The sequence below is a fragment of the Harpia harpyja genome, chromosome 2 (assembly GCF_026419915.1).
Source record: "Harpia harpyja isolate bHarHar1 chromosome 2, bHarHar1 primary haplotype, whole genome shotgun sequence".
Taxonomy (NCBI): domain Eukaryota; kingdom Metazoa; phylum Chordata; class Aves; order Accipitriformes; family Accipitridae; genus Harpia; species Harpia harpyja.
This window is the reverse complement of record NC_068941.1, coordinates 69,953,381-69,967,510: the sequence shown is the minus strand read 5'-3', so window position 1 is coordinate 69,967,510 and position 14,130 is coordinate 69,953,381. Positions and strand designations below refer to the sequence as shown.

At 39.0% G+C, this 14,130-nt stretch overlaps 1 protein-coding gene across 5 annotated transcripts in view; it reads left to right on the top strand.

The window, feature by feature from the left end:
- ANAPC4 (anaphase promoting complex subunit 4) overlaps nucleotides 1-12,847 on the top strand; it is a 30,603-nt gene extending 17,756 nt beyond the window's left edge. For 3 of the 5 annotated variants that reach the window (XM_052780321.1, XM_052780317.1, XM_052780322.1), the window contains 2 exons: nucleotides 1,149-1,272; nucleotides 1,670-6,038. In XM_052780321.1, coding sequence (XP_052636281.1) covers nucleotides 1,149-1,272; nucleotides 1,670-1,885 — 340 coding nt within the window. In that variant the 3' untranslated portion in view covers nucleotides 1,886-6,038. Of the gene's footprint in view, nucleotides 1-1,148; nucleotides 1,273-1,669; nucleotides 6,039-12,477 lie in introns of those variants that run through there. The other 2 variants (XM_052780320.1, XM_052780319.1) reach the window with 2 other exon arrangements.
- Nucleotides 12,848-14,130: the final 1,283 nt, after the last annotated feature.

Here is a 14,130-nt window from a genome sequence, read left to right as displayed (position 1 = left end):
CACATGTTTTGTGTGTGTGTAAATATTTTAAAGACAAGAACTCTTTTGTGCCAGGGAGAGTGGGGTGAGGAGATGGAAGCTTCCTAAACAGTTTTTGTGGGTTTTTGGGGGTTGGGTTGGGGTTGGGTTTGCTTTTTTGAGACTGAATACTGCCCGTGCACATGGCTCTCATGAAATGGGAGGACCAACTGAAGACATCCTGTAGAATCAGAAATCTTCTTTTCTTTAGAGGATGCTAACTTTGCTGGTCAGAGTACTTGAATTTCGGATGTTTTCAGCATATTTGCTCATATACTTCTAGCTTGTAATAAGGATACACAGATATTTCTTCATCTTTCCCCTGGTAGTCACACTTACAGCTATTGTCAGCTTAGCCTTGAAACATCAGAACTGGTGCCTCTGTCTGTGTTGGCATAGGGAGAGGAGAGCATCTGGGGGAAGTGAACACACACACACAAAAAAGGCCAGTGTAGTTCAAGTGGTGAGTCCAGACTTAGTTGTTGTGCCTCACTTGCTTCTTCTTTTTTCTCCCTATGCCTCTCTGGTGGATTGCTTAAGATAAATTTTTACCTCAAAATAAAGAGCCATACTGAACTGTAAATATATATATATTTATTTTTTTTTATGCCACAAAGAAATTGCGTCTTGCAGAATGAACAGAAAACTTGAAAAGCAAGTGAAAACTAATCCTGGCCACTGTAATAGGCAGGGAGTTCCTTCATACGGTCCCTATGAGTAGGGTGAACTGGAGTGATACATGTTTGAAAGGTCATGGAGGCCAAACTTCTGTGTAAGTGGAGGCATTGCCTCCAGGACTTTGTTCAGGAACTCCTCTTCTTGCAGAGGAGAGTTTTGAAGGAAGGCCATCCTCCTGCTCTAACTGTTACTTGTGGGAAGATGAGGCTTTACAATTCCCTTCTCACCTGCTGTAATCTTCTACCTCAGTTGAAACACGGTGTGTCTCCAAAGTTGGATCCCCCGCTCTAGAATATGTGTAGCAGTGTTATGATGGTTTCAAATGCTTATCTGCTTGTTGCATATGATACAGTAAAACTTAGACACAAAAAACTGAACTGACTGAGGTTTTTCTTAGTACTGAAATTGTCTCTGATGTACTAGCTTTGTGCTTTTCTTCTTGCTATGTGCAGGCTGGATGAGCAAAGTGGTGAAATATCCACACGTACTGTTTTCTTGGAGAATCAGTGGAGAGTGCTGGAGAATATGAAAGCTCAGTATGTTTCTGTAAATGGCATTAGAAAAGTTTCCTGTGTGGTAAGTACAGTAACTGTGAACAAGCCTGTAAATTATTAAAGAAAACATGCTATGACTGGAAAGAGTGATAACCTGTTTCTGCTAATTTAGTGAGATTTATCAAAACAACTTTTTTTTTTTTAACAAATAGATTATTTTCTCATAATCTGTTATAAGTGTTTCAGGATACAGTCATACCTCTCTCATAACATAACACAACATGGAAAAATTTTAACGGAAGTTAATAGATCTACTTGCTTTACTTTTCAGCCTGCAGAGCAGTAAAAAAGTTGCTAATTTCCTTGATACCTCCATTTCAAAGATAAGGCTATTTTCAAAGCTATTGGCTGACATTTAAAATGGTATTGGTGCTTTTATTTATTTATTCATTAACAGAAACTTCTTAATGTCTCCATAGCTAAGTTCAAATCTCCGTCATGTGAGGGTGTTTGAGATGGATGTAGAGGATGATGGGGAAGTTGAGGAAGAAGAGGAAGAAGAAACAACTCAGATTGCAGCTGGGGAACCTGATGAGCTAAATCAGTCTGCAAATAACCAGGACAATGTGTGTGGTGCATCTGCTGAAGAACTACCTGATGAAACTGAAGAACACGAATCAAGTCTGGATCCTTGACATAGGCTTTTATACTGGTAAAGGGACAAGACTGTAATCTAACTTCAGGCTGCTGAGATGGTGTATCCTGTACCTACTCAAGCAGCTCTAATAGGATGTTGTGTGTCAGAATTCTGTATTGCTTGTCAGCTAAGACTGTGTTCTAGAGTGTGTTTATTTGACCCTTTTTTGTCTGGCACATGGTTTGGTATGAACTAAATTTCCTTGAGAGCTTTTCCATTTGCAGTGTTTTTATAGGTGAGGAGAAAAAGAAATACCAACTGATGTTTTTGTAGTTAACCTGTTCAGTCCTGAATACTGTTATTAAGATAAAATGAACTTGTGTGTGAAAACAACAAAACTCGGGACTGAATTCTTTTCTTCTCAGACTTCGTGTTCTAGTAGTGGGTACAGAAGCTTCCTGCAGAGCAAAAATCTAAGAGTGTATGGCTGACAACAAGCTTCCAGATCAGCATAAGACTAGTTAGACAACAAAATTTAGCAATTGTTACTTAAATACATACTTTTAAAAACTTTTGATAACATCTGTCCTCAGTAACACAGTATTTCAATCCGTGCAGTTCTTTAGTCCTTGGTGCAACATTTGTGTGTATGTGTGTATGTTTTGTCAAATGTTTGCGTGTCTCAGCCTGCCTAGTTTCTGAGAGATTGTTCCTGAAAGTCTGTCTTTTCCATCTGGTATTTTTGTAATGAAAAGTTATAACAGAGAGTATATTTTTTTATTCTGATGTGGCATTGTATGTTGTGCATAGGCTTCAGCAATTTATATATTGCTGTAGGAATGACATAATGCTAAGCAGTAGAAGCTAGAAACAGTGTTTAGGAATCTAAAATATTTTCTTCTTCCCTACTAGCTGTCAGAGTCTTAACTGACTTAAAACTCAGCTCTTTGAATGAGCAATGCTGCTAAACGCATGATCTTTCTTCAGAACAGTGAGTGTACCTTGTATTTGTGAAGAGGACCAGGTCTCATGCATGTGATCCATTCTGTACTTCAAAAATAAATAAATCTTCTGAAATTGCTATTTGGCATTGCAAAAATCAAATAGTAGACTTACCCTCTTTTTCTTGTTTTGAAATACGCCATTTTTAAGTAACTTTTTTAAAGTGGACTTTTGAAGTGTTTGGACTGTTTGGGGGAGACCCTTGTAAACAAAGCTGTTCAGTTTTAAGAGAGACTTCTTATTTTTTCCCTTCCTTGCCAACCTCCTTGAAAGCTGCTTGCTGTTTAGTGTTCTTGTCTAACAGATGCTAATGGTTGAAGGCACAATGGAGCTGTAGGACAGGAGGGGCAGAAAGGCCCATTCAAAAATGCTGTGGATTTTCTGTGTAGAGCAGTTACTCTTGATGAGAAATTGCTGCTACAACAGAACCTACTCAGCTTAAGCCTGGCCTCGTGTTCTTCAGGGAAACTTTTGCTTCTGATCTAACTTTAAGAATTGTCACACTAGAGTGCTTGGAAACAATTGTTTTGCTCTGCTTTTTGCCAAGTAGTTTTAGTCCATGAGCATATGGAAATATGATCTGTCCTGCCCATAATTGTTTCTAAATTTGTGTTAATAGCAGGTGTGTCCTGTGCCACAGGGGCATGCCCTTCAGAAATCTCCTTGATGTTATTCTGTGCATCATTCTAGTCCAGTCTTGGATATACTTGAGTCAATGGGAGCTTTGTTTCTGGCTTGGATAAGTACATGTGCACTTTCTACAGTTCACAGTGACATGATATGAATGCGCCAGTTTAGGTCAGTGCTTCTGAATGCATTGCTGATTCCTTCTGTGAAACTTATTTTTATTTTGTTACCAGATTTCTGTAATAATAAATGTGTCAGGAATGTGCTTACACATCTGTTTTCAAAAGAGTGATAGGAAATACGTGATCTAGAAGTTTTTCAGGATTTTGGTGGTGTCGACACAGTGATCTCACTTGACACTTTGATCTCTTCTTCATCATCCTTTTTTTATGCTAACTGAAAGCTCATTCAATCTTTTTCTGCAGGGAGTTCTCATTCTTTCTTGATAGTGTTGTGGTCAGAAGAACTTGTATATTCTTAGTGTGCACACAATCCACTCTTTGTAATACTAATCTTCAGGTCTCTTAAGAGTCATCTATTGCTGCCTCTTTTTTAACATCTACCTGTTTTGTATGTGGCATTTCTGTTCTTTTTAAAGATATTGGGCAACTTTTATTTTCTGCTCTTCACCTTGTGTAGTCGCTTTTCCAGACCTTTTGTCCATGTATTTTCTGCCTGATCTGCGTGACTTCAAAACTTGCCACATTGCCAAGTTTCTGTTTCAATCTCTCACCAGTTGGTGCTGGTTTGCTTCACAGCCTGGGCATGCTGTGGTACCATTGCCTCCCACTTACATGGATTTCATTGCACACTCGCACCTGCCTTCATAAATGACCACTTCAGCTGCTCAGAAAGACAGGAGATGTGGATGGAGACAAATAGTGAACAAAAGCTTGCTTTAGTTAACTGTTTCTTTTTGCAGAGCGGAGGAGGGATGCATATTTTTGTAACAATACTTACAGTTGGTCCTAATGCTGCTTTGCTTTGAAAAACCTACTTAAAAAAGCTTTAAGCCCATACGTAAACCTTGACAGAATGGGAAAGCCATCTACGTAAGTACTTAAGTTCTTCAGTAAGTTTCTGTGGCCTATGTTTAATACCTGTAGTCAGAGTTGGCTCCTGTGTCTTGTTACACATTGCAGTAATATCTGAGAATATCTCTCTTGCTACCTTGAACTAGCCGTTGCTCTTGGAATTGTGACTCTCATCTAATTTCTTGCTTCACAAGCTGGTTTAGGGGAAGAGCTGGCTTAGCTTGTGCCGTGGAGCAATGGTAGCAGTCTAAGAAGGACATTTTGGAGAGGGGAAGGAAGACTTCACCATGGATCATTTCATAATTAGCAGTAAGAAGAATGCATTGAATGAGGAGAGGGTATGAAAGGAATTGTCACGGGGTGAGTTTCAAGGAGGGAGATGCAAAATAACATAAGGATCTCTATGGAGAATGCCGCTGTGGAGGAATTCTAAGGAAAAAAAACACCTCTGGAAGTGGAAGAGAAGAAATGCCACTTGTGGGTGAATAAAATGCATTTAACTATACCTTTAGGTTAAGTAATAGAGTTGCTAGCAAATCATTCTGGAGACCATTGGTGCCAGCAAAGTCCAGTGTTGAAGTAAGTTATAATGGGTTATAAATGTAGTGTGGGTGTTCCAGCATTCTTCCCCCAGGGGGTATTATATGGCTACTGCTCACAGCTGGCAGTTTTACAGCTCTGCTTGCAGCTCTCTGCAAATTATGTAATCATGCCTGCTGCTGTGGATCAGAAGACCTTGGGTGGTTTTATGCAGTTCTCACACTTAACCTAGAGGATAAAGTAAGGAATCCTGTCATGTTTAGTTCTTGCAGTTCTCACCAGGAGCTCTACCTCCTAGAGTGAGCCTATTCTTACTAGGAGAAAAAAGAACCACTTAGGGCCTAGTATAGGAAATAAGGAGACTCTATGTTCAAATCCATACTCCTATTGTCATACAAAAGGAATTCAGTCCCATGTCAGTAGAGCTGTTGAATGTTGAATTTGGTGTTGGAGTTCTCTTACTAAGTCACTGAATCTGTTCTGCTTTGAACAAACCAATTATTTGTTTGCTTGGCTGAAAAATGTTTGATTCTATGGTCTGGAGATTAGGGTATGTTCTAGCCAGCTGAGAAAGTGAGGTTCATGGCTTTCTTCCAAAGTGACCAGAAAGTAGGATTTGAAGAAAACCCTCTTTTTCTCAGCCTTGTGATTCTTTCACAGATTTAGAGGTGCAATCATTTTTCCCTGTACATTTTTTTTTCTTAAATTAGTTATTAACATAAAGTCTTCAGAGATTGACTTTGCTTCTTGTAATTCTCAAGAGAATTCATATATAAATTCTGTAATGAAGATGAAGACTTGCCCTCAGGTGCACTGAAAATCATTCTCTTAAACAGCCACTACAGATAAGACCCACAGGGGCAAAGGTAAGGAGTTTGTTCATCTGGTCACGTATTTACTGTAGACTGTTGAGGTAACCTGCGGTTTCCTGAGGATAGCACAAAGACCAGTGCTTTCAAATGTTGCAATAATCGGAAGAAAATAAACTTTATCTTGCCATGTGTTGAATTAACCGTATTCACTTCGTAGTGGAATCCTACTAAACTAGAAGCAAACGGACAATGCTTTTTGCTTTCTCTTTTAGAAATGTGTAGTATTTGTGATGTCCCCTCTCTTGCAGCTAATCTATAGGAGGCTCAACGCTTCAACTACTTAGCTAAAGTTCAGAATATTGAAATGCAGAAGGAGGATGGAAGGCATCATTGGGCACTGTGGTTTCCAGTGTATATTAATTTTGAGGTGATGTTATTTTTATCACTTGCATGAAAAACAACATACTATTTGCCCTAATTTCTAGTTATTTTATTTTTCTAGGAAGTATTATTAAGGCAGGAAGATGAACTAGTGAGTAAAGCAGATGAGAGTTCTTGATTTTTTTGTGGTACCTAGAAATAAATCTCTTCTAAATTAGTTTAGTTTCTAGAACTTTTTTCAACGTGTAGTAATCCCTTGGGTGAGAGAATATGGAGTGCATACGGTCTTATTAGAAGACTATTAAAGAAAGTAGTATTGGAAGACAAACAGTTTATAACCTACGGCCAAACTATGGTTAGTTCACTTCTTGCCTTAAAATACTGTGCAGTTCTGCTGTGCACTGAAACAATTCCTTTGCTTTGTTCTGCAGAGGTTTATAATTTCTGTAGTTGTCTTTCATGGTTGGTGATTACTGAAATTTTGGAGAATTGTAATAGATACGTTAAGACTGGTATGAATGGGAATGTCTGGGAGTTGGAGATACCAGACGGAGCAGCAGCAGCAGAAGGGCTATCAGAATGGCATGTTTTGAAGTCACTTAGATTAGCAGGTCATCAAAATCCTGGCATGTGTCTACGTGCAGGTGGTCAGGAGGCGAAGGACCTGAGCAAATGAGAAAGTCCTGATGACAGTTCCTGAAGGGTACAAAAAGGCCTATCCAAAACCAGCACATGGTTGCCAGCCTAAGAAGAGCCCGAAGTGGTAAGAACTCAATAGCTGGTGTCCCTTTTTCTCTGTGTTGTCACAAGGAGTCCTAGACAGACCTCCTGGATTCAGGAGTCTTGGCACCTGAATCTTGCACAGGCTACTTGGGACACACATCCAGGTGCTTGTATGTGGATATGAGGGTGTGAGTGAATGAAATCACTTTTGTTTTAAAATGAAAAGTTTCCCTTCTTACACTGCCTGGCTATGTGGTTTGCTATGTTGCTGCTGCAGTGTTGATTACATAAGAAATAATGGCAAAGAGGATGGATGGATGTAGCCAGGCATTTTTTTAAAGATTGAAAGGACAGACCCAGTGTAAAGAGAGCATGAAGGGAAAGTGGAGAGCAAGAACTGGATGCAAAGCTTTTTAGCAGTGTATCTGATGAGATCATTTTGGAAGACTTAAAATACCATTCCAGAGTTTAGGGGTATGTTGATTTCTCTGTGGTGTCTATTAATCATCCTGATGTTTGAATGCAACTTAAAAGCAAGTTGCTTTGGGCCAAATTCCACCTTTGATTGTCCCTGTAAAAGGTCACTGGAGGCCTCCTGGACACAATTGAAGGCAGAATTTTTCATTACTTTCCTACTATGTTTATGACAACAGTTAGATCAGACCTACTTCTTGGTCTGGTTTCTCGTCAGAACTTGTGACAGAGATTGGACTTACTGTGGTCATGCATGGTCAATGATATCATGACTTACCATAAATGGATAAAAAGAGTTCCTTGTACTTGGTATGAATGTCCAGACTACAGTAAAAAAAGATATAAACCAGCAGAGTTGAGTGCTTCATATGAATTTAAAGAGACACTGATGTTCCTAAAATGGTGCCCTACAAGTAATAAGTGACCAAGGCTTTCAGTTCCCCAACTACACGTTTCGCTTCTGCCTATGTTCTAAGTTGAAGCTCCCTGCTTAGTAGATAAGTCTCAGGGTTGATTTCTGCCTTCTAATAAAAGCAGCCACAAATCTGAAATCAGAAGTGACTATGTGACTGGGCTGTCACTTTTGAGTTACTTTGCACCCAGATGACTTTCTTACAAATTTTGAGTATTATTTCAACTGCAGGGATATCTACAATGCTAGATGTGCTGTGCTCCCAAATAAGAAGACATGGTTTGTACCTGGGAGATTTGTGTTCAAGAACTTTTGCTGGTGATCCATAAATACATGGCTAATTACAATGTGTCTTGGTTTTCTCCATTTTCTGATCTATTCAATTTTAAAATACTTTTAAAAATAGAATTAATATTTTTTTCATGTGAAGAATCACTGTAATTGGCAAAAGTATTGAAATGATCACATGTCAAATAACGGATGTGATATCCTCTTATAAAGATGCAGTCTGTATTTTGGAGAAGTTTGAAGTTACCAAAGGTTGAGAGAAAGTAGGATCTGATTTAAATCAAGGGATCTGATGGCTCACTCAGGAAGAATGACACTGAGAGTTGGTTTGAGTTGGTTTTCAGGGAGGTGATAGATTGAGATGGCCAAAGTGTAAGGGATTTTAAACAAATTGCAGCTGGAGGAGAGTGAAGAGACACTTGGTCCCCTCTTTCCTGTCTCTCCAGTATATTTTATCTTTGTAGATTACTGGTAATTCCTTGACCTGAAGCTTGATTGCTCAGTACTGAGTGAAGGAACAACCTTATCTGTCATGGGTGAGTATATTGACATTTTACTGGCATGATCTCCGCTCTAGCCAAAGTCCTGTGCCACCCTGTCCTTAACCCAACAAAACCGATCCAGGGTCAGCCTTTGGTTCTAAAGTCCTGGTCAAAGGAGATCTCCCAACAAGAGGAGAGTGCTTCCCTCCTCTCCTCCCTCCTAGTTTAATACTGAACAGCTACAAAAGCAAAGCTTAGAAGATGTCAGTGAACATCCTCATCTGATTGACTTCATAACATTAACATCAGAAGAAATCTGCAAGTCTTTACAGTCAATAAGAGTCAAAGAGGAGTAGTAAACAAATACAAGAAAAATGTTTACAATTTGTTGAAATAAAGTGCATTAACAAAAGCATCAATTACGTATTTTGTAGAACAAAATCCATCAGGAACTCCAGTTGCAAAAGCTGTCTCTGACTGAAGTGAAGCTGTGGCAGAGCCCTTGCAGGCATGTTGGAATTGGGTTGTCTCAAAGTGAACCAAGGCAGAACTTCAAAACAAGTGCATCCCTGTTAATTATAATTTGGTGGGGGGGATGGTTCTGAACAAATGTAGGTGAAATTTACCCCTTCCATTTTCCCACAATGCTTACTGACTTTTTTTTCTTTTTCTGTGTTACAACTAGAAACTTTCAGATTTAAGGTTCTGTAACAGACCCAACCTTCCCTTTTAGTTTTTCTGCTTGCCGTTAGATATTGTATTATTCTTACTCCTTAACATCCCTCAGACATGCTAACATGCGTGTACTTATGACAACAGCACATGTGGCTCAGTTATTGCTGCATTGAATTTGTAATCTGAGTTGAACTTGACTTGCTAGAGTGGGATTGTCCAATCTGTAGTGGGCCACTTCCAGTAAAACACCACCAAGGTTAGTTCAGTTTGCTGTGGTTGCGTCCCCTTTCTACTATGCAAAGTATACACAAGGAGTATTCTTCCTATATAAAGAATAGTTCTCAGTGCAGTCATCTGGCTGGAAGTGGCATTGCTTGCTTGTTAGGTCATATTATGTCCCAGGTTGTGCAAGGTGAAGCCTGTTTTAAATGAACAGCTTGTATCCTTCAGTCGGTGTTTCTCTTGTTCACCTGGTGTTCACCATATACAGTGTGGTCCTAAGCTCTTGTTCATGGGTGGGACTTTGCTGTAGCTGTGGCTAAACTGCTGTCCTCTGCCCTGCAGCTCCAAAGTTGTGCTAGCAACAGTCTGAACTCACAAGGAAGCTTTTGTATCCTCAGACTATTCCTGAGTGTAATATTTTGATCATGTGAGAAGCTGCAGGTCACTCTTGGTGAACAAAGTAGCCCACTTGCAGACATCTGCAAATGCTTTTAACAGAAACCTGTCTTCATTGTTCTTAATTCTCTTTCATGCTGAGATCCTTCCACAACTTGAGCCTGGACACATACTTCTCTTTATGCACACTTTGTGCCTTGGGGAGATAGCCAAAGTTTGTATTCAAGTGATGATATTTTAAAACAAGCCATTGAGTTAACATCAGAGAAAGGTTTAAATCTGGAAACTCTGCTTGCCTGCCTTCCACGGAGCTTCAAGGAGAACATGCAAATTCAGGATCAGCTTGACTTTTGCAAAATGAACATTTGATGGGTGTTCTGCAAGGTCCAGACTCATGCTCTGATTTGAGTATTGCCAGTTATGACTATTTTTTCTTAACTTTGGATGTCATGTGGTTTTGAACATCTTAGGATGCTTGAAGTACACAATGAGAGAAACTTAACTTTATGGAGCTGTTCTGTGAATGTTGGGGGTGGGGCGTTGGTGAGGGGGTATTTTGGTGTGTGTGTGTTTTGGTGGTTTTTTTAAACTGAAATCACTTTTTGTTGTCCATTACAGTTTTATTTGTCATCTAGGTCTGTGGATTTATAGCATGTGTGTTTTATCAGGTAATGTCATGACTTCATTTTCAAATATAATATGAAGGAGGTAAAGATGTTCAAAGCTCTAACAATCCTTAAAAAGGATTTGGGAGGCATTTTATAGCAAACTGCTGTGACTGTCTCAGGAATTAAGTATGACTGGATTGAGACAGGAGTCGAACAAGAGACTTCCAGGTGCTACACAGAACACTACTGGTGTTTTAAGGGGATAGCATTTTTCCCAGAGTCCTCACTAAGGGTTGGACATAATGTTTCCCTTGGTAACTATATTATCTTTCCACGCTCTTCATTATTGCCCTCTTGTTTGTTATCATCACTTTTGGGATGGATTTTGTGATTGTTCCTTAGCTGATCTATTGCAAAGTCAGTGTTGCTTGTACCACTTCTATCCAGGTGTCTTTGCTCACAAGAACTTTTCTGCTGCCTGTGCTTGAAGAGTTGTAGTAAGCATGCAGGGAAGACAACCTCTTTGCTCAATTTAGATTCACAAGAGGATACCAGACTTGGCAGTAAAATAAAGCTTCATCATGGCATTATGTCACTAAGGTGTCAGCACTGCGAAGTGATGTCAGTTGAGATTGTTTCCTGAAGCTCCCTCTCCCAAGAAAGAGTTTTATTTTAAATTCAATCTCTCTGCCATATACAGTTTGAGTTACTGGCGTTGCGTGTCAGTGCTTCAGCAATATCTGAAAATAACATCACTCTGCAACATGTTGAGGTTGGGAAGTATTATCTGTTTTGCAGGATGAGAAACAACTGTGGCAGGACATGGATCATGCCATACATTACCTTCTTTGTCTTTCATTCTTCCAACTGCTGCTTTGATATAGCAGACTTCCTCGGTGAAAGTCTGCTTCTCAAGCCAGGTCTTAACATGAGGTGAGGATTTGCCTTCTCTAAGGGCTTGGGTTTTGCCTGTGGGGAGACAGCAGTGGTGGAAAACCTGTACTGGTTTCTGCAATCAGGGCAGTGGGTTGCTGTTTTATGGTCTAATTTTTGGAGACTGCTTCCACTGTGTTTATCATAACCTTACTTAATCCTAATCAAGCTTCGTAGTTATTTACAGTAATGATCCTAAATACCACACATCATTATTGTTAACGCTTTAGATCATGGCCTGTGATTTTTTTGTTTTTTTGTTTTAGAGAAGGAAGACCTTTCATTCATTTAAAATCTCAGTACTCTTCCTACATATCTAGAAGCCCTCTGAAAATGTGGGGCTGACACAAGGTGCTGTAGCTCCATGATAGTGGGAGGTCTGTTTTGAGATGTGAGGGAATGTATTAGTAGCCAGCAAAAATTTCAGGCACTGACTTTGAAAAAACATTCAGCGTTGCAGATGGCTGTGTAAGCTGCATAGGTGACACTTGTTTCAACTTCACTAGTTCTGTAGAAAATAGAGAAAATGTCATATGGCAAAAATAAGTAAACTGTTTTTGTAATCTAATAGGTTCCTTAGTTAACTTAAACTTTTGGTTACAGGTAAAACTCAGCTCTGATTTTTTTCTGCGCACTCCATGCTCATGTTCCCCAATTTTTAATCTATCTAATAGTAAGGAGATGCTTATATAACTGTATTCTTGACAAAATCCTTAATTTAATGCTTCATTTTAAACACTTGCAGTTCTATAACAGATGATTTTGAAGGAGCTGGTTGTTAATGTGAAGGAAACTGCATTTGTGTTTTCAGAGGACTTCCTATTCAATCAGAATTGTGGGCTATTTTAAGTATTATTTCCAGGATCTTGTTTTCTCAGTTTATGAAAGTGTTTTAAATAAAATGGGAAATATTTGATAGTACCAGTTAGACTAAGCGTGTGGGGAATCTTTTTCGTTCTAGTAGGCTTTCCAAGTGTTATTTTAAAATATTTTTCCGGAGTCGATAAATTCTCTAAAAATAGTTTTGTTTTGTCAAAGCAGGAAATAATTTGGAAGCACTGAGAAGAATAGATAAGTGAGAACATCCATGAGAAGTGAAGGTGAGTACAAAGTCCCTCTTCCTACACCGACATTATCTACATTATGGTGAAAGAGTTTTTGCTCCAAATGTTGCGATCCTCCCAGTGTCTTTAATTCCTCATTGCAATACCTGATTATGGGATTGTTTTCAGACATTTACTGAAGTAAGTATGTGAGGGAGGCACTATTTCTGTTACTCATTGCTGGAAGTTGCTTCATTGTTTGGATGGAATTTACCTAGCATTTGCTCAGTAATGTAAACATTTGGACAAATATTCATAGTTTCATATAACTCAAAATCATTTAGCTAATAGGAGAAAAACTACTTACTAGAAGTTGATTCTTTCTCAGAAGCTTGCAGCCAGGAGTGTTACAAATCTCTCAAACACAGTATTTGAGTTGCATGATCTCACTGCACTCTGGTGTTACTTGTGTTGCAGAGGCCTTCTGGAGAATGAAATTAGTAGACTAAGTCCTTTTTGTTTGTGTTTCCACACTTTGGATAATAAGCTGTTTAGTTTCAGGAAAAGCAGTAAATGCATATTCCTCTCACATTATGTATTCAAATACATGTTTTTGAAGTTGTCATCATTTCATAAAATATAAAACACAGGCCATCACGAAGACAAGATAGATAGAAAAACTGTTTTTTCTAATCAAGAAAATTCCATTTCACTTGATACTGAGGTAGGGAAGGGAAAAGAAAAAGCCCTATGTGTGTATCAAATGTGTGCCAAATTTTCACTTTTACTGAAAAACTAAACCCAGCTTTGTCACTTGGGGAAAAAGAAAAGCAAACCAAGAAAACTATTTCAGTACTTTCCTTTAGCTAACAAAATATTTGTCTGTATTGTCTGTATGTTACCAGACATATGCCAGAGAAAGGGTCAGACAGAAGGTACGGTCAGTGTCATTTCATGTTTTCTACATATCCCCATAATCTTTAACAGTGGAGTGTTTTTCAGAACAGTTTTCTGGGTGCTGTTGATGGAGGGAAAATATTTGGTAGATACTGGCTGAGAGGTTGTTTCTACTAGCATGGGTGGGATATAAGAAGGTCCACAGTTGGGAGTGGATAAAGAATCCAAAAGGGTCAGTCATCAGTAATTTGGGCAGAGCATGGAGAGTGGGAGGTGAGTGTGGGAGGAAATGGGAGAGACATAGGTGGAGACAATATTGGGCAAAGCTGATGACACGAGACCTTGTGTCTTGAAAATGGGAGCCAGTGAAGACTTCTAGAGCAGCCCCAACTTGACAGATGCGGAAGGACATTTTGTGTCAGAGCAATTTGGTTCCAGTATGAAGTGTGCCTAGAGAGCTACTTCTTTTTCTGGTTTATTTCCACATACAAAAATGACAATTAAAAAAAATATAAAAGGAAAGAAAAGAAAAAAAAAAACCTAAAGGAAAAAAAAAAGTAATTTTCTTTAGCAGACTTCCATCAAGTAGGAGGTCCAAACACATTGCTGTTCTTAACAATGTTGATACAATTTGTCAGCAATTCTGCAGAATTTATTTAACTAATGGAATGCATCAGCCCTTGCTGAGATGCACCATTTGCTATATAGGAGGGGTAGGCATACGAAGGAGTATAAAGTTGCCTTGCATCTAAAA